The 20,353-nt window shown below is 45.1% G+C and overlaps 1 protein-coding gene across 2 annotated transcripts in view; it reads right to left on the bottom strand.

Moving 5' to 3' along the window:
* Nucleotides 1–20,353, bottom strand: part of RORA (RAR related orphan receptor A) — a 111,843-nt gene that overhangs the window by 20,926 nt on the left and 70,564 nt on the right. For both annotated transcript variants that reach the window (XM_029064825.2, XM_039912033.1), the window contains exons 3-4: nucleotides 5,574–5,715; nucleotides 810–1,205 (exon numbers count right to left, since the gene is read on the bottom strand). In XM_029064825.2, coding sequence (XP_028920658.1) covers nucleotides 810–1,205; nucleotides 5,574–5,715 — 538 coding nt within the window. The remainder of the gene's footprint in view (nucleotides 1–809; nucleotides 1,206–5,573; nucleotides 5,716–20,353) is intronic.

The raw sequence follows: 20,353 nt of genomic DNA, 5'->3' as shown, positions 1-20,353 counted from the left end.
CCGAGTCATCTTCATTTCAAATACCCTATTCAGACCTCTAGACTGTAAACTCGTTGTGAGAGGGGAGCTTGTCTACCAACTCTGTTATGTTGTACTCTTCCAAGCACTCAGAACAATGCTCTGCACATAGTAAGCACTCAACTGAATACAAGCGATTGACTGAGTCATCCATAGAGCGCAAAATGAGCAGGAGGAGCAGCAAGGCCTAGTGGATAGAGCATGGGCCTGAAAGTCGGCAGGAGCTGGGTTCTAGTCCTGGCTCTACCACTTGCCTACTGTGTGACCTTGAGCAAATCCCTTAACTTCTCTGTGCCTCACTTACCTCATCTGTAAAATGCTAATTAAGACCGTGAGCCGAATATGGGACATGGACTGGGTCCAACCTAGCTCGTGTTTACAAATCAGGAGCAGTATTGGGGTAGTAGGTAGCGCATGGGCCTGGAATGAGAAGGTCATGGGTTCTAATCCTAGTTCCACCACTTGTCTGCTCTGTGGGACCTTGGGCAAGCCACTTCACTTCTCTGTGTCTCAATTTCCTCATTTGTAAAATGGAGGTGAAGACTGTGAGCCTTGTGCAGGACAGGGACTGCGTCAACCTGAGTTGCTGGTACCCACCCCAGCGCTTAGTACAGTGTCTGGCACATAGTAAGTGCTTAACAAATACCATAATTATCATTAATATTTACCCAAGAGCTTGAAACAGTGGCTGGCACAAAGTGCTTAACAAATACCATTTTAAAAAGTGGGTTACTCTTACTGGGAAGGGTGTTATTAGAGCGATTCCAAGGGAAACATTTCTCTCTCCTTACCTAATTCTGCCATGGATACAGTCGGAGAGGTCTCTCCGTTCGTAAAAGAACAATAGGGGAAGAAGCCCGACGCTGGTGTGTAGTCACATATCGGTTCCGGTTTGATTCCATTGATGTCGAGGCCCGACTGATCTGGAGAAGGCTGGATGTCTAAGTAGAAGCTGCTAACTGCAGAGTCTGCTTTGCTCCCTTCGGGCGTGTGCCCGTCGATGTAATTACTGAGGTCGTCGTGAAGCTCCGTGAGCCCGTTGGTGGTGATGTTGTACGTGGGGGTCAGGGGCTCAGCCTCTCCAGGCTGCTGTTGGTGATCTCGCTGCTGCTGCTGCATTCGGTGCTTCTGTACTTCCGCGTATAAGCTGTCCCTCTGTTTTTTGGACATCCGACCGAACTTCACGGCTGGAAAATAAAACACACACACACACACACACACACACACACGCATGCTCATGTCGGGTCTTTCTACCCTTCCAACAATGCCATAACATTAACAACTTGAGAAGTAGCGTGGCCTAATAGAGCTCGGGCCCGGGACTCAGAAGGACCTGGGTTCTAATCCCGGCTCCGTCACTTGCCTGCCGTGTGACCTTCGGCAAGTCACTTCTTTGGGCCTCAGTCTCCTCATCTGTAAGATGGGGATGGAGACTGTGCGCTCTATGTGGGACAGGGACTGGGTCCAACCCCAACTGATTGTGTCCACCCCTGACTTTGTACGGTGCCTGGCACCTAGTAAGCGCTTAACCTATGCTACAATTATTATTAGTAATAATAATAACCAATGATTGTGGTATTCATGAAGCGCCTACTAGGTGTCAAGCACTGTACTACACTGGGGTCGATACAAGATAATGAGGTCGGACAGAGTCCCTGTCCCTCATGTGGCCCAGAGGACGAGGGTTCTGCAATGCTGTAACTTCTCTAAGAGATGCAACACGGTCTAATGGAGAGAACACGGGCCTGGGAGTCAGAAGGCCCTGGGTTCGAATCCCAGCTCTGCCACTTGTCCGCTGGGTGATCTTGAGTAAGTCAGTTCACTTCTCTGGGCTTCTGTTATCGGTAAAATGGGCACTAAGGCTGTGAGTCCAATGTGTGACAGATTGGGTCCAACCCGGTTGGCTTGTATCTACCCCCCTGCTTTTTACAGTGCCTGGCACATAGTGAGCGCTTAACAGAGATCATAAAAAACCCCCAGAGATTGCTCCCCAAAAGACTTGCGGTCATGAAAACTTGCTTAGTGCACGCCTTGACCGGACGCCACACACAGGCTGACGACTGTTTGTTCTGACAGTGCAGTACATTCCATCCCAAAGGACATGTGTTGTGGGAATATCTCTGTGGGAAGAATATCCCTCAAGTCCTCAGCAATATTTTAACAAAAATGCACGGTGATAACATGGATTACAGTAATAATAATAATAATGTTGGTATTTGTTAAGCGCTTACTATGTGCAGAGCACTGTTCTAAGCGCTGGGGTAGATACAGGGGAATCAGGTTGTCCCACGTGAGGCTCACAGTTAATCCCCATTTTACAGATGAGGTGAGGCACAGAGAAGTTAAGTGACTTGCCCACAGTCACACAGCTGACAAGCGGCAGAGCTGGCAGTCGAATCCATGACCTCCTACTCCGAAGCCATGCTGCTTCCCCAATAATGTTGGTATTTGTTAAGCGCTTACTATGCGCAGAGCACTGTTCTAAGCGCTGGGGTAGACACAAGGGAATCAGGTTGTCCCACGTGGGGCTCACGGTCTTCATCCCCATTTTACAGATGAGGTAACTGAGGCACAGAGAAGTGAAGTGACTTGCCCACAGTCACACAGCTGACAAGTGGCAGAGCCGGGATAGAGCTAACTGTACTTCAATAGGGAGCTTCACCAAAACTACGAGTTAAACTCTAAGTGTCCGGGAAGAAGCAGATCCTTCCAGGTACTTGTGCAGGACCCCTGGACGTACAGACCTCGTTATTGTTAAAATACAATCCAGTAGCATTTACTGAGTATCTGCTGTGGGCAGGGCACTGAACTAGCCAGCTGTTGTCTACAGTTGGTGAGCACTGTGGTAGGTGACTCCAGCATTTTCTTCCACAAGGTTTTCTCTCCACCCCCCTCATATTCCACCACCAGATCCACTTCATCTTCACTACAACTTCAGACCTCTGACGACAACTTTTGGAAAGGCCTAAGAAACATCCGGGTTAAATGTTTCTTCTGCAATTTTCCGCCCTGATCTGCACATTTAGAGACCAGAGTTTAATTAAACTCTTGCGGGAAGATGGAGAAAAGTGAGATGATACTGTGGATTGAGTGTTTTCTCCGTTAGAAAAGCTGGATCATGAATAGATCCTCTAATTCAGAATCAGTGAAAGGAACAGTCGGCGTTTCTAGGGCTGAGGCTTCGATGCAATGTAAGAGTTAGAGCAGATTAGAGACAGTCAGCAGTTTGGATGGCTAAGGCCCATGAATCAGCCTAATATTTCGCAAGGAACTGAAATGTATCCCAATCATTTTTATATATAGCATTAGCTTTCGCTTGCAAACCTGTAAAATAAATGTATATATTTGTGTGTATATGTGTATACATATACCTCTATATGTTTGTTTATTAAAAGAAAACTCCTAAATAATAGAAGAACACAGTTCTTGAGAAACTACATTCTCAACTTGTGATTTTAATTTACAGGTTCACAAGCAATACCTAATGCTATGAACTTGGTACCTGTGGAAGATGAAATATTAGGGTGTTGCACATCACAAGGCTTTCTGAAAATAGGGTCTAACAGCTTCTGTAACTTGCGTTTTCCCACACCAAAAGACTTCTGGGTTTTGTTTTCTTTCATTTGCCTACAATGAGTAGCTGTCAACCTCATTCAAGGTCATCATTTTAAGATACGATCAGCACAAAAGGCTTCTTATGGAAATTTGATATGATTTCATTTTATCGGTACTACACAGAACAGCATGGTTAGTGATCCTAGACGGTGGACTATTTAAAGGGGCCCTATTAGGCGAACATTCAAAGGAGCCTCTTAAAAGGCTCATCTACTATATTATGAAATGTATATACAGGTGAAACATGCTCTGGGCCATATAGCCACCCTTTCAAATAAGCACCTTGAAAATGGGGATTAATTGTTCAGCGAATGCACCATTTTCCTGGAAAGATCTAGAATGTCTTATAACTAGATGTTTGATGACTTCTACTTCACAAAATATTTTTTCTTCATGAAAAGACCATTTGTCCCAGAGTAAATCCGCTATATTTCATAATGTCTGTGCATGCACATATTTGGGTTTTACATAAACATCGATTTATTTTACGGGTCAATCATCTCACTTGAATGGAGCTTGTGTCTGCAAAGCTCTGGGTTTACAGACCGCTCTCCAAATCTTCATGTTAGGCTCAGAGACAGAAAGTCCTAAAGTAGTCAGATTATTTCGCCTCCTCTATATTGTAAAATCCTCGTGGGCAGGGAATGTCTACCAACTCTGGTGTATTGTACTCTCCAAAGCCCTCAGTTCAGTGCTCGACTCAGGGTAAGTGCTCAATAAATACCATTCATTCAATAGTATTTATTGAGCGCTTACTATGTGCAGAGCATCGTACTAAGTGCTTGGAATGGACAAATCGGCAACAGATAGAGACAGTCCACTGACTGACTGGTTGATAACCACCTCCCTACTTGATACATCTACATGCAAAGTCTTCAAAGTCAAACATCTGTAAGTATTGACAACAGCAAGACTCCTGTCAACCAACAGTGACACAGTGACACAGACAGTGAGCCCCATGTGGAACAGGGACTGTGTCAGACCTGATTAGACCGTAAGCCCGTCAAACGGCAGGGACGGTCTCTATCTGTTGCCGACTTGTTCATCCCAAGCACTTGGTACAGTGCTCTGCACATAGTAAGCGCTCAATAAATACTATTGAATGAATAGTAATAATCAGAAGCAGCGTGGCTCAGTGGAAAGAGCCCGGGCTTGGGAGTCAGAGGTCATGGGTTCGAATCCCGGCTCCGCCACCTGTCAGCTGTGTGACTGTGGGCGAGTCACTTCACTTCTCTGTGCCTCAGTTACCTCATCTGTAAAATGGGGATTAAAACTGTGAGCCCCACGTGGGACAACCTGATCACCCTGTATCTACCCCAGCGCTTAGAACAGTGCTCTGCACATAGTAAGCGCTTAACAAATACCGACACTATTAATATTAATAGTAATAATAATATTGAGGATGGTGATGGTATTTGTTAGCGCTTACTACGATCAAGCACTCTTCTAATATCTGGGGTAGATACAAGTTAATCAGGTTGGATACAGTCCCTGTCCCACACGGGGATCACAGTCCGAGGTCACACAGCCAACAAGTGGGGGAGCGGGGATTAGAACCCAGGTCCTTCTGACTCCCAGGCCCGTGCTGTAATCTTTCCACTAGGAAACATCGCTTCCCAGATTCCCGGATTCGAGATTAAACGGAATCCACCCCGGTGCTTAGAACAGCACTTGACACATAGTAAGCACTTAAAATATAACAATAATGATCGTTATAATAATAATAACGGGCACCACCCACCCTTCACATCTCTACCACTGACGCTAACTGATGCGGCAAAATTGTACGCAACGTCCATGGAGCCGTTTGTCCGCATCTGAGCAGAGGGTGTGATTTAGCAGTTTCCAGTTTTGCTTTGTATGAGAGATTACAGTGTGAAATAATACCACTCTTGAGGAACAGAACTGTGAACATTCAAGTTGAAACTGGGAGAGCTCACCATCTCGAGACATCCCTACTGCAAGGCATTTCTGTAATCGACAGTGCTGGCAGCGGTTTCTACTAGTTCGATCGATCAAACAGTTCTTCTGGCGAGGGCAAGAGTAGGTGGCGTTGCTTTGCTGACTCCTCCTGAAAAACCCCTGTGATTTAGTTACAAAATAGAAAACAGGAGGTTAGTATCATTTTGACCCGAACAATACTTCAGGCTGAACACTAACTGAGAGAGATTAATATTTAATGGCAAATTAAACTTGTAGTGGCATCATTTGGAAACCATTAATGAAATGAAAGCTACCCTTTGTGTCCCCGAAGTAAAATGGATCTCCAGGGCCCGATCCTGCAGTTCTTACGCATACAAAACTCCCTTTAATTTCAGGAAGTCTACTGCTTGCACAGGGGGTTCAGGGCCGGCTAGTGCTTCGAGTTCTTGCGAGCGGCGAAACGCTATTTATTAGGAGGAGAAATACACAGAAGAAAGGACTTCATCTTTTGATTTTGTTTCCTTGGGGTCTGAAAAGTCGTTCTGGTAAATTCCACGTGCGAGCACACGCTCGGATTTCCGGAGAAAAGAAAGATTTCTTCACTCATGCTAGTGCTGGAAATGTCTACTCGTGATACTCGGGTGCACTTCCCTTTGTAATGATAATGGAATTTATTAAGCGCTTACTACGTGTTAAGCACCGTGCTAAGCACCGGGATAGACACAAGTTAATGAGGTTGGATACACTCCCTGTCCTATATGGGGCTGAAAGTCTAGGTGGGAGGGCGAACACATATTTAATTCCCATTTTACAGATGAGGAAACGGGCAGAGAGAAGTTAAATGACTTGCCCAAGGACACAGCAAACAACTGGCAGATCAGGTATTAGAATCCAGGTCATCTGATTCCCGGGTCTGTGCTCTTTCCACAAGGCCACAGTGCTTCCCTTATAAACTTCTACGTATTGGGAGGACACGCTTTTTTATTTGCAAATGATAATTATGGTATTTGTTAAGCTCTTACTATGTGCCAAGCACTGTTCCCAGCGCTGGGGTAGATACAAGTTAATAATAATAATAACGTTGGTATTTGTTAAGCGCTTACTATGTGCAGAGCACTGTTCTAAGCGCTGGGGTAGACACAGGGGGATCAGGTCGTCCCACGTGGGGCTCACAGTCTTCATCCTCATTTTACAGATGAGGTAACTGAGGCACAGAGAAGTTAAGTGACTTGCCCACAGTCACACAGCTGACAGGTGGCAGAGCTGGGATTCGAACTCATGAGCTCTGACTCCAAAGCCCAGGCTCTTTCCACTGAGCCACGCTGCTTCTCTAAATGAACCGGGTTGGACACAGTCCCTGTCCCACATTGGGTACACCCTCTTAATCCCCATTTGTCACAGATGAGGTAACTGGGGCCCAGAGAAGTGAACTGACTTGCCCAAGATCACACAGCAAACAAGCGGGAGAGCCGGGATTAGAACCCATGACCTTCTGACTTCCAGGCCCTTGCTCCATCCACTACACAATGCTGCTTCTCTAGATGCTACCTCATTTTTCCCAACTTTTACCGCATTAGCGGATCAGACCAGTTAGCCTCCTTTGCCACTTTTTGTTGGTTAGGATTGAGGGCTTGGATGGAGATTCAAGGAAAAATGCTAGCAGTGGGAAATACAGAGGAGGAGCAACCGTGATAATAATAATAATAATGTTGGTATTGGTTAAGCGCTCACTATGTGCCGAGCACTGTTCTAAGCGCTGGGGTAGACACAGGGGAATCAGGTTGTCCCACGTGGGGCTCACAGTCTTCATCCCCATTTTACAGATGAGGGAACTGAGGCCCAGAGAAGTGAAGCGACTTGCCCACAGTCACACAGCTGACAAGTGGCAGAGCCGGGATTCGAACCCACGACCTCTGACTCCCAAGCCCGGGCTCTTTCCACTCTGATCACATGGTCACCCTAAACCCAGAGTTGCTGGAGTGGGGAAACCAATTAGCCAGGTGGGTATCCACCCGTTTAGGAAGAAGAATAATAATAATAGGAAGTGTGGTATTCGTTAAGCCATTACTATGAGAAGCAGCGTGGCTTAGTGGAAAGAGCAAGGGGTTGGGAGTCCGAGGTCGTGGGTTCTAATCCCGGCTCCACCATCTATCAGCTGTGTGACTTTGGACAAGTCACTTAACCTCTCGGGGCCTCACTTACCTCCGTTGTAAAACGGGGATTTAGACTGTGAGCCCCACGTGGGACAACCCGATTATGTTGCGTCTACCCCAGTGCTTAGAAAAGTGTTTGGCACATAGTAAGCACTTAACAAATACCATCATTAATGAATGATGTGCCAGGCACCGTACTAAGCGCTGGGTTGGAGTTGGATACAGTCCCTCTTCCATTTTACAGATGAGGTAACTGAGGCACCGAGAAATGAAGAGATTTGCCCAAGATCTCATAGCAGACAAGTGGCAGAGCCGGGATTAATACCCAGGTCCTTCGGACTCCCAGGCCCCTGCTCTATTTGCTAGGCCGTGCTGCTTAGCACCTGGCTTCATCGTAGCTGGGTTTCTCCTTGGCCCAACGTGCCGCCCATTCTAGGGCTGAATGCCACACCTCAAGCGCATCTGTCTTGCTGCTGCCCCCTTTCCATGTCCTCCCCCAGCCTACGGCTCCCTCCCCCTCCACATACACGAGACCACCACTTTCTCCACCTTCAAAGCACTGTTAAGGTCACATCTCCTCGGGCAGCAGCGTGGCTCAGTGGAAAAGGGCCTGGGCTTCGGAGTCAGAGGTCATGAGTTCGACTCCCGGCTCTGCCACCTGTCAGCTGTGTGACTGTGGGCAAGTCACTTCACTTTTCTGTGCCTCAGTTACCTCATCTGTAAAATGGGGATTAACTGGGAGCCTCACGTGGGACGACCCGATGACCCTGTATCTACCCCAGAGCTTAGAACAGTGCTCTGCACATAGTAAGCGCTTAACAAATACCAACGTTATTATCTCCTCTATGGGGCCTTCTGCAATTAAGTCCTCTTTTCCCCAGCTCCCTCTCACTTCTGCATGCATCGTCTAGGCACTTGGAAATGTGAGCTTTGGACACTGGATATCTGCCCCACCCAGAACCCCACAGCACTTAGGTATATATTATTATGGTATTTGTTAAGCACTTACTATATGCCAAGCACTGTTCTAAGCACTGGGGTAGATACAGGGTAATCCGTTATCCCGTGTGGGGCTCGTGGTTTTAATCCCCATTTTACAGACGAGGTGACTGAGGCATAGAGAAGTTAAGCGGCTTGCCCAGGGTCACGCAGCAGAAAAGTGGCGGAGCCGGAATTAGAACTCACGTCCTTTGACTCCCGGGCCGGTGCTGTATCTATTGAGCCATGCTGCTTCTCAATAGACCCCCACACTTCCTCTTCTCCTCTGCAGTCCCCACCCCGCCAAGCCTCTGTCGTTTCTCGGTTGGACTTTTGCATCGGCCTCCTTTCCAGCCTCTCCCCTCTTCGTCTTATACTGCACTCTGCTGCCGGATTCATCTCCTTAACACGCCGTTCAGAACACCAAACACCTTCCTGAAAAGCCTACAACGCTCACCCATTTCCCTCTATGTCAAACAGAAACTCCCTGCCGTCGGATTCCAGGCTCTCCAGCAGTGGTTTCTTTTTTCCTTTGGATTTGGAATGAGTGCAGAAGCCACACGATCTAGTGGATAAAGCACGGGCCTGGGAGTCAGAAGGCCCTGGGTTCTAATTCCCGCTCCTCCGCATGTCTGCTGTTCATTCATTCAATAGTATTTATTGAGCACTTACTATGTGCACAGCACTGTACTAAGCGCTTGGAATGTACAATTCGGCAACAGATAGAGACAATCCCTGCCCAATGACGGGCTCTCAGTCTAAACGGGGGACACAGACAGCAAAACAGAACAAAACAACACCATCAAGATAAACAGAATCATGGAGATACACACCTCATTAACAAAAGAAATAGGGTAATAAATAATATATACAAATATGCACAGTGCTGAGGGGAGGGAAAGGGGGAGAGCGGGGGGGGGGGGAGAGGGAAGGAGGAGCAGAGGGAAGTGGGCGGGGGGCTCAGTCTGCTATGTGACCTTGGGCAAAAAAACTCATTTCTTTGGGCTTGTTACCTCATCTGTGAAAAATGGGGATTAAGAATGTAATCCCAATGTGAGACAGGGACTAAGTCCACCCTCGTTTACTTGTAATCTACCCCAATGCTTAAAACAGTACTTGGCATATAGTAAGCACTTAAGTACCATAATTATGATTAATTTGTATTAATATTACTATTGTGCACAAGAGTGAAATGGAAGGAGTTGCCATGCTTGGCACCTGCGGTGTATGCTCTTTTCTCCCATTGCAACCACTTGACATTCTTCAAGACTTGTAAAATTACTGCCTAATTGCTCTTGACTCTTCCATTTCTGACCCATTGTCCCCACTCTTCCCCCCGCCCCGTGCCAGGCTGTCTCTTCTCCCCTCAACTCTTTCTAACTATATCACTCTCCACCCTCAATACCTCCCTAAAATCTAATTCTTCCAGAAAATGCATTCCCTGACTGATCCCCACATTGCGTGCCAAGTCATTCCATCAACTACGTGTATATATACAGCAGTTTCTATTTCATTTATTTCAGCCAATCATTAGTATTTGCTGAGCACCTACTGGGTGCAGAATATTGTACTAAGTGCTTGGGAGGGTACAGAAGAATTAATAGATGTAATCCTTGGCCTAAATGGGGAGGGAGGGTGACAGATTCCTATGTAAAGACGAAACTCACACAAAGGATAGTGACGGCGAAACAAGCAGCAGGGATTTGTAGTTAATGGAGTAAAGTATCAGGCTTCTCCTGACTCAGTCCACCAGTAAACGGTGATATTTAGAAGTAATGTAATATATACAGTGAGTAAATATATCCTTAAAATCTTCTGCTTCCCCTATCTGTAATTTATTTTAACGTCTGTCCTTGAGGGTGGGGATAAATACGACGGATTGATTGAGGCCTTGTTTCCACCAAACTCTGTCGATCACGCACCAGCAATGCCAAATTCTATTTCTTTGCCTCTTTGTCCAACACTGGTTAGTATCTTGCTTACAGGACAGCTGGTGATAGCATTTCAGTTCTGTTTTGCTCTTGGAAATCTTTGGTTGAGGGTACAGCTTTCTGGATATAGTTTGGCATCTAACTGGGCCAACTCTGTGATGCAATTTGTAATTATTTGCACGTTTCTTGTGTATTTGCCTCACCAAGTGTCAACAGTCACTGTACAGTAGTTTTGATGGTGCTTGTAGCCAGTTGATTTGGGTTTCCCAAGAGGCAGAATTAGAAAACAGAGGAGAGAATGACAGGAAAAGATTTTCCTCAGCTTCAAAGTCAATTCCGACATCACATTCCCTTATAAAGACCTTTCCTGATGAGGTCTTCCTCATTTTCCTCATTTTCCTCATTTTCCTCATTTCCCTTCTGTCTCATTCATTCATTCCATTGTATTTATTGAATACTTACTGTGTGCAGAGCACTGCACTAAGCCCTTGGAAAGTACAATTCAGCAATAAAGAGAGAATCCCCGCCCAGATGGGGTTTCACCTATGCACTTGGACTTGTACCCTTTAAACACCGGATACTCAACCCACCTTCAGTCTTTAAGTAGATGTTTTCATACTTTGCTATTTCCCCTGTCTTTACGGTATTTTAATGTCTACGTCTCTTGTTGGACTGCAAGCCCCAGGTCTACGTGGCTCTGATCACAGATCATGGCTCTGATCACGTCTACCCACTCTACTGAAATGTACCCTACTTAAAAATCACCTCCTCCAAGAGGCGTTCCCAGACTGAGCTCCTCGTCCCCCTCTACTCCCTCTGCCATCCCCCCTTTACCTCTCCGCAGCTAAAGCCTCATTTTCCCCTTTTCCCTCTGCTCCTCCACCTCTCCCTTCCCATCCCCACAGCACTGTACTCGTCTGCTCAACTGTATATATTTTCGTTACCCTATTTATTTTGTTAATAAATTGTACATCGCCTCGATTCTATTTAGTTGCCATTGTTTTTACGAGATGTTCTTCCCCTTGACGCTGTTTAGTGCCATTGTTCTCGTCTGTCCGTCTCCCCCGATTAGACCGTAAGCCCGTCAAACGGCAGGGACCGTCTCTATCTGTTGCCGACTTGTTCATCCCAAGCGCTTAGTACAGTGCTCTGCACATAGTAAGCGCTCAATAAATACTATTGAATGAATGAATGAATGAATGTACTCTTCCAAACCCTTAGTACAGTGCCGTGCACACAGTACGTGCTCAATAAATACCACTGATTGAATGATCTAGTCCAGCTCCCTACACCTACGTGGGATTACAACTAACCATGAAGGCAAGTGGCTTTCTATCCCAGCTTTTGTAAATTTCCCCAAGAGAAGACTCTGTAACTTCTTTTAACAATCACAACCAGGTACTGGGAAAGTATTACTTTTGCCCTGAATATATCTTGTTTCAGTTTGAGCCCTTTTTTTTTTGTTTCATCATTACTGGAGATAGAAAATACCTGGTACTAAACTTTTGTATTATAATCACTCATGTTTTTGAAGGCAGATATTGTCATTACTAGCTTCTTCACTGGAGAAATAAATCATTTCAACATAACTTGGGAAGCAGTGTTGACTAACTGATAAAGCACGGGCCTGGGAGTCAGAAGGATCTAGGTCTAATTCCGGCTCTGCCACTTGTCTGCCGCGCGACCTTGAGCAAGTCACTTAACTTTTCTGTGCCTCAGTTCCCTCATCTCTAAAATGGGGACTAATACTGTGAACTACATTTGGGACAAGGACTGGGAAGACCTGATTAGTTTGTATCTACCCCAATGCTTAGTATAGTGCCTGACACATAGTAAGCGCTTAACAAATACCATAAAAAATAAGTAACTTGGATTTGCACCCTTTATTCACCCCTTGCTCAGTCCCACAGCACTTATGTACATATCTGCAATTTATTTATTTATTTAATGTCTCTCACCCCCTCTAGACTGTAAGTTCATTGTGGTCAGGGAACTCGTCCACCAATTGGGTCCCAAGCCCTCAATACCGTAATCTACACACAATAAGCGCTCAAACAAGAGTGATTGATTTATGATAACAGGCCCACAATGAAAATCAGGGGTGCCAGTCTGTACATCTTTAAACACTAGGTGGGGATTAGTGGGGAAGCAGTGTGACCTAGTGGATAGAACTTGGGCAAATCACTTCACCTCTCTGGGCCCCAGTTCCCTCATCTGTAAAATGGGGATTAAGGTTGTGAGCCCCATGTGGGACATGGACTAGGTACAACCTAATTATCTTATATCTACCCCGGCACTCAGTCCAGTGCCTGGCACATAGTAACCACTTCAGAAATACCACAATTATTATCATGATGATTATTATTATGGAGACGTTAAGGAAGGCAACGACCACATTGTTTTCCGAAAGTACCCTGCTGCCACTGTCTGAGACAGAATATTGGATTGGGTAGATTGTTGGTCTGAGCCAGTAATGGCATCGATTATACTCTCTAGGTTCCTAATTCCTTTAACCTTTCTTTTAATGATCCATTTCCCAAACTTTGAATAGTGGTTCTTTGGATCCAATCCAGTTTCCCCTACATCTCACAAAAAATGTGGCATCCAGATCTAGAGAGAAGCCTCTTACAAGAGGCTTGAGAGAAGCTCAAACAAAATCCAGGATGGTGGAAGAGAGGACTGGGTATTGCTACACATTAGTGTCACCAAGCAACTGCATATTCTTTCTTTTCAGGCATTTATTAAGCATTCATTATGTACTGGGGTAGAGTCCAGTTTTGGGGACTGGACACAGTCCCACATAGGGTTCACAATCTATCTTATCTCCACTTTACAGGTGAAGAAAATGAGGCCCAGAGAGATTAGGTGACTTGGTCAAGGTCAAATGGTAAATCAGAGTCAGAGCTGGGACTAGAACCTAAGTTTCTGACTCCCAGATCAGTGCTTGTTTCACAAAGCCATGCTGTCTCTTGGGGCACAATCATGACAAAATTACTAAAATGATGGTTTTCTCAGTAAAATTCTGCTCAACTGACTAACTAGGGAAGCAACATGGCACAGTGGATAGAGCACAAGCCTGGGAATCAGAAGGTCATGGATTCTAATCCTGGCTCTGCCACTTGCCTGCTGTGTGGCCATTGGCAAGTCACTTCCCTTTTCTGGGCCTGTTCCCTCATCTGTAAAATGGGGATCAGGATTGTGAGCCCTACGTGGGACAGGGACTGTGTGCTTGTATCAACCCCGGTGCTTAGTACAGTGCATGGCACATAGTAAGTGCTTAACAAATACGCTTATTATCATTCTTACCACCACCTGGAGGGCGAAATGTTTAAACAACACCTTCCCGGTCAGTGCGACTGGCCCAGTACCAAAGTAAGATGGGGAAAACAGACTAGACTGTAGCTTGCTGTGGGCAGGGAACATGTCTCCCAACTCTGTTATAGTGTACTCTCCCAAACACTTAGTACGGTGTTCTGCACATGGTAAGTGCTCAATAAATACTACTGATTGACTGAAAAATGCATCTAGAGTAGTGGTAAAACTTGTCAGTAAGCAAAAGAGCAATAGCTAGTCATAGATTACCAGGGCATGACGACAAAAGATCCACACTAATGCCTGGCCATCTGAGTTTGGTGGCTCTTTTTGATACAGCCCACAAGTTTGAGTCTTGTAGCAGTGAGCCTCTAAGCAGACAGCAAGTATGTTTTCTAACTTGAGAATGAACTGCATCTTTTTTTTTCTTTTTTGATGGTATTACTCAATTGCTTACTGGGTGGCAAGCACTGTTCTAAGTGCTGAGGTGGACAGAAGGCAATCAGGTTGGGCACAGTCCCTGTCCCACATAGAGCTCACAGGCTAAGTAAGAGGGAGGAGGATTTAATCCCCATTTTACCGATGAGGTAACTGAGGCACAGAGAAGTTTAGTGACTTGCCCAAGGTCCACACCAGATAAGTGGGAGCGCCGGTATTAGAACCCAGATTTGACAGTGTGAAAACACCTGCAGAACATGAATTAGTCTTTTCTGTCACCTTCATAAAAATGGAATATAGACAACAACAAGAATATTATCTTCAAGCACAGAGAACCAGAGGCGAACTATTTTACTGTATTTCTGATTTTCAAATAGCTTTTAAACAACCTGTTTTCTTGTCTCTCGTACAGTCTTATACATGACACCAGTTTTCTTGAGTCCCTCTACTTAAAAGAATTTCCTTTTTCTTATAATCTTCTATTACATTCCATTATTATTAGCTCAAGCTAACATTCTTGGTTTCTTCATTTTTCTGCCTCTATCCTCCTTCTGTGGATACTAAATTCCTCTAAGATATAGTCTCCCCAAAGAAGTGCTTCCACATTTCAATCCTCGCTAACACCTTCCCATTCATGAAGATGAAGTCAATATTTTCACCACATGATCTCAAGTACATTCAATAAGCATTCTACAGAATGCTGCATTTTTTTCCTTGTTTCCAGGACAGGAAAACATACGATAAACAAATGCTAGGTATTATGTAAGAAATACTTTAACAATCCAGGAAAGCCTTAAAACCTTCCCCCCCAAACCCCTTTCATCTCTACGGCCAAACTCCCGTTGCCTGCTTTGACATATAGTTCATTCTATGGTTATTTCCCAAGGGGCTGAATCCTGGGATTAGGAAAAGGACAACAAAGCACATTTTCATCTGCAAGTCAGCCGGAAGAAAAGCTTGAAATGTAAACAGCATTTCTCATCATGGCTATTAATAGTTTGGACCATTTGCCTATTTGGTGCTTGAATATTGGCCACACTGGCTTAGTGGATGTGGCGCTCAATTGTGCTCTGCTGGTATCATGATTCTCACTTTATAGGCTTTCCTTTCAGATAAGCAGAGGCTGAAACGCTGATCTGATGTTTGGTCTTTTGACAATTTTCACTTAATGAATTGATTCCTGCAGTTCATTAACATACCCACTTCCACTTCTGTATACACATATGTCTTAATTAGCTGCTCATTGGCTGTTTAATTACAAGAAAACAGCTGACAGCTGCCTTGCTGCAACCTAATGGCAGACGTTTTGGAATGGCTACATGTTTGCTCGTGACAACCAAGACTTATTCATAACACCGTGATTTATCACTAATACTTATGGGCTTCCACGTATCATTAACTTTTGCAAGATTACCAGCAATTAACATTTAGGAATTTGGGGTGCTTTTTCCAACTAGTTTTTCAATATACTTTTGAGGTTAAAAAAAATCTTTGAAAGGGATGAAATATTCTACTCGACGTCTTCTAGTCAGGACAGCGTTTCAGAGGAAGAAGAAAACGTATTTGGATAAATATTGGCACAGCACTAAGTATCTCCACAGAGGGAAAAAGGGAAAATAAAATACCAGCTCAGAATGAGGGAGTAAAGAGAAGTCAAAGTCTAAGGAAGCATGGATCGAGAAAGGAGGAGTCAGAGTGGGAAGCTGGGGGTTGTATGATAATAATAAGTACAGTGCTCCGCACACAGTTAGTGCTCAATAAATACGATTGAATGAATGAATGAATGAATGGTATCTGTTAAGTGCTTACTATGTGTCAGGCACTGTATTAAGTGCTGGGTGAATACAAGCAAATGTGCTTGGTTACAGTCCCTTGTCCCACATGGGGCTCACAATCTTAATCCCCATTTTACAGATGAGGTAACTGAGACACAGACAACTTAAGTGACTTGTCCAAGGTCACACAGAAGACAAGTGGCGGAGTGGGATTAGAACCCAGGTCCTTCTGACTCTCAGGCCTGTGCTCTAGGCCATGCTGCTTCTCTGGTTAATGGAAGAGTCTCTGAAGGGCCGAAATGGAGAAGTGTAGAAATCAGGGGAGCAAGGAGAGAATAGGTCGTAAATACACACTGCACTGACCTTGATCATCCTGTCAGCCTCATTTAGAAAAAGGGGATAGAACACTCCCAAGTGTGGTGTTCACAAAATAGATTTTCCTACTCATTATGGCAGCAGAATGCGCTTTTATTTATTTACTTATTTTAACCTCTCTTTGGAATTGCAGTGGCATTTGGGCCTCGAGGACAATTCATCTCTCATGGCTTGGGAATACAATTCACCACCCCTGCAGGTCCCACTCATCAATCAATCGATCATATTTATTGAGCGCTTCATGTGTGCAAAGCACTGTATTAAGCATTTGGGAGAGTACAATGAATATGACAGAGACATTTCCTGCTTCCGGTCCAGACGGGAAGACAGGTATTAAATAAATTACAGATATGTACATAAATGCTGCTGGGCCTGGGGAGGGAGCAAATCAGGATGAAGCTGAAAGGAGTGGAAGAAAAGGAAATGAGCCAGGGAAGGCCTTTTGGAGGAGAAGTGCCTTCCGTAAGGCTTTGAAAGTGAAGAGGGGGATCATCTGTCATATATGAAGAAGGAGGGTGCTCCAGGCCAGAGGCAGGGCTAGGGCAAGAGGTCTGGGGGGAAATAGACGAGACAGAGGTACAGTGAGCTGGTTGGCATTGAAGGGGTGAAGTGTGAGGGTTGGGCTGTAGTAGGAAAGCGGTGAGGTGAGGTAGGAGAGGGAAAGGCAATTGAGTGTTTTAAAACCAAAGGTAAGGAGTTTCTGTTTGATGTGGAAGTAGATGGGCAACCGCTGGAGCTTCTTGAGGAGTGGGCAAACAAGGACTGAATGTTTTTGTAGAAAAAGAATCCGGACAGCAGAGTGAGAAGCAGCGTGGCTCAGAGAAGCAGCGTGGCTCAGTTGAAGGAGCCCGGGCTTGGGAGTCAGAGGTCATGGGTTTGAATCCCAGCTCTGCCACTTGTCAGCTGTGTGACTGTGGGCAAATCACTTCACTTCTCTGTGCCTCAGTCACCTCATCTGTAAAATGGGGATTAAGACTGTGAGCCTCACGTGGGACAACCTCATTCCCCTGTATCTCCCCCAGTGCTTAGAACAGTGCTCTGCACATAGTAAGCGCTTAACAAATACCAACATTATTATAATTATTAAGTAGGACTGGAGTAGGAAGACACAGGAAAATGCCTGAATTAACGTTGTAACCGTATGGATGGAGAAAAAGGAGGATTTTAGTGATGTTATGAAGGTTGAATTGGCAGGATTTAGCGGTAGACTGAATATGGGGATTGAATGAGACAGAGGAGTCAAGAATAATGCCAAGGTTATGGGATTGTGAGACAGGAAGGATGGTGGTGCTGTCTATAGTGTCTATATGCTATCCTAGACTTAATCAATCAATTGTATTTATTGAGCACTTCCTGTGAACAGAGCACTGTACTAAGTGCTTGGACAGTACAACTGGGTTCCTCTCCCCGTTTCTCCCAAACATCTCTTGATTAATCGCTTTTCATGGGCCTCATTTCACAACTATTTACTCCAGAGTTTAGGATTATCCTTGGCACCGAGTGAGTACTTAATAAATGTCATAAAGATTATTAAGTCCACATCTTTCTGGGTTGGTTCTCCCCATGTCATTCAACCATTACCCTGCTGGTTTTCTGGACAAATGTATTTTACTTCTGAAAACTGGTTGGAGGAAGAGTCAAACTGATGAAGCCAGAAGTAACCCAAATAGAGAAACCAGATTGTTTTTGCAGAGAGATGCTGTCAACTGTAGGGCTTGAAAGGGCTACTCTCCCTCAAATAAATATATTGAAAAGTGCAATTATTCTTGCAAACAAATGCAGATATTCCTGGGCTCTCTTTAATTCACTTTGATTTTCAGAATATTTGGACCAGCACTTGAAAATGACACAGATTTATTGCTTTCTCTCTCCTAAGGCATTTCTTTTTAGACCTTTTCTAAAAATGTCTCACATACTCATTGTTCTATCATACAGAGATAAAATTAGATAACTTTTCATACTTTTGGCATCAATTCACGATTTGTCAAAATGAGGCCCACTATGAAATTATCACCTTAGAATGATTAAGATGGAAGGGATCCAAGGTTCCTATGACAGTCGGGTGAATGGCTACACCATCGAATATACACTTTTATGAAAACCTATCAGTCAATCACTCTGTGGTATATATTCAGTGTCTACAGAGCTGTGAATCCCTAAGCCCTTGGGAGAATACTTCAAAAGCAAGACTTGTCTCCCTTGTCCTCAAGAAGCTCACAATCTGAAAGTTCCTTGTGGGCAGCAATTGTGACTACCAATTCTAAAGCATTGTAGTGGGAAGCAGCATGGCCTAGTGGATAGAGCATGGGCCTGAGAGCCAGAGGACCTGGGTTCTAACCCCAGCTCTGCCAGCTGTCTGCTCTGTGACCTTGGGCAGGTCATTTGGCTTCTCTGTGCCTCAGTTACCTCATCTGTTGAATAGGGATTAAGACTGTGAACCCTATTTAGGACAGGGACCATGTCCAACCTGATTATCCTGTATCTACCCCAACACTTAGAACATTGCCTGGCACATAGGAAGCTTAGAAAATACCATAAAAAAAAGGAAAGGGAAGTAGGAATCAGAAAAACTGGAAGGTGCAGTAATTCGGCTTCTTAACCAATCATATTCATTGAGCGCTTACTATGTGCAGAGGACTGCACTTAACAGCATTAAGTAGTGTACTAAGACGGGCTTCCCATCTTACAAGCCCGCAACCTCGGTGTCATCCTTGACTCCGTTCTCTCATTCACCCCATACATCCAATCTGTCACCAAAACCTGCCGGTCTCACTTTCACAACATCGCCAAGATCCGCCCTCTCCTCTCCATTGAAACCGCTACCTTGTTGGTACAATCTCTCATCCTAACCCGACCGGATTACTGCATCAGCATCCTCTGATCTTCCAACCTCTTATCTCTCCCCTCTTCAGTCTATACTTCACTCTGCTGCCCGGATTATCTTTCTACAGAAACACTCCGGGCATGTCACCCCCCACCTCAAAAATCTCCAGTGGTTGCCTGTCAACTTTTGCATGAAACAAAAACTCCTCACTCTTGGCTTCAAAGCTCTCCATCACCTTGTTCCCTCCTACCTCACCTCCCTTCTCTCTTTCTACAGCCCACACCGCCCACTCTGCTCCTCTGCTGCTAAACTCCTCACTGGGCATCATTCTCGCCTGTCCCGCCGTCGACCCCTGGCCCACGTCCTATCTCCGACCTGGAATGCCCTCCCTCCTCCCATCCGCCAAACTAGCTCTCTTCCCCCCTTCAAAGCCCTACTGAGAGCACACTTCCTCCAGGAGGCCTTCCTAGACTGAGCCCCCCTTTCCCTCCGCTCCTGCTCCCCTCCCCCCACCCTGTGCTCTTCCCCCTTCCCCTTCCCTCAGCACCCTGCTTATTTGTATACATTATTACCATATTTATTTTGTTAATGAAGTGTATATCTCCATGACTCTATTTATCTTAATGATGTTGTTTTGTTCTGTTTTGCTTTGCGGTCTGTCTCCCCTGTTTAGACTGTGAGCCCATTATTGGGCAGGGATTGTCTCTATCTGCTGCCGAACTGTACATTCCAAGCTCTGCACACAGTAAGCGCTCAATAAATACTACTGAATGATTGAATGAATGCTCTGCCCACAGTAAGCGCTTAATAAATGCGATTGAATGAATGAGTGAATGAAGGGGCTGTTCTGCCTTCCCTGACTGATGGCTGTTCCACTTAATTCACGAGTTTGGTGCTGGATTTTTTTCCCCAGTCATTGGCCCTGAAAATTGGTAGCTCTGGTCAACCACCCAATTTGCCCACATCTAAAACTGTCTGTGCAAGCTTGTAATGCCTCCCAGTAGGACCCAG

This window comes from Ornithorhynchus anatinus, chromosome 5, assembly GCF_004115215.2.
Source record: "Ornithorhynchus anatinus isolate Pmale09 chromosome 5, mOrnAna1.pri.v4, whole genome shotgun sequence".
In the NCBI taxonomy this organism is placed as follows: domain Eukaryota; kingdom Metazoa; phylum Chordata; class Mammalia; order Monotremata; family Ornithorhynchidae; genus Ornithorhynchus; species Ornithorhynchus anatinus.
This window is presented reverse-complemented; position numbering and strand designations above follow the sequence as displayed.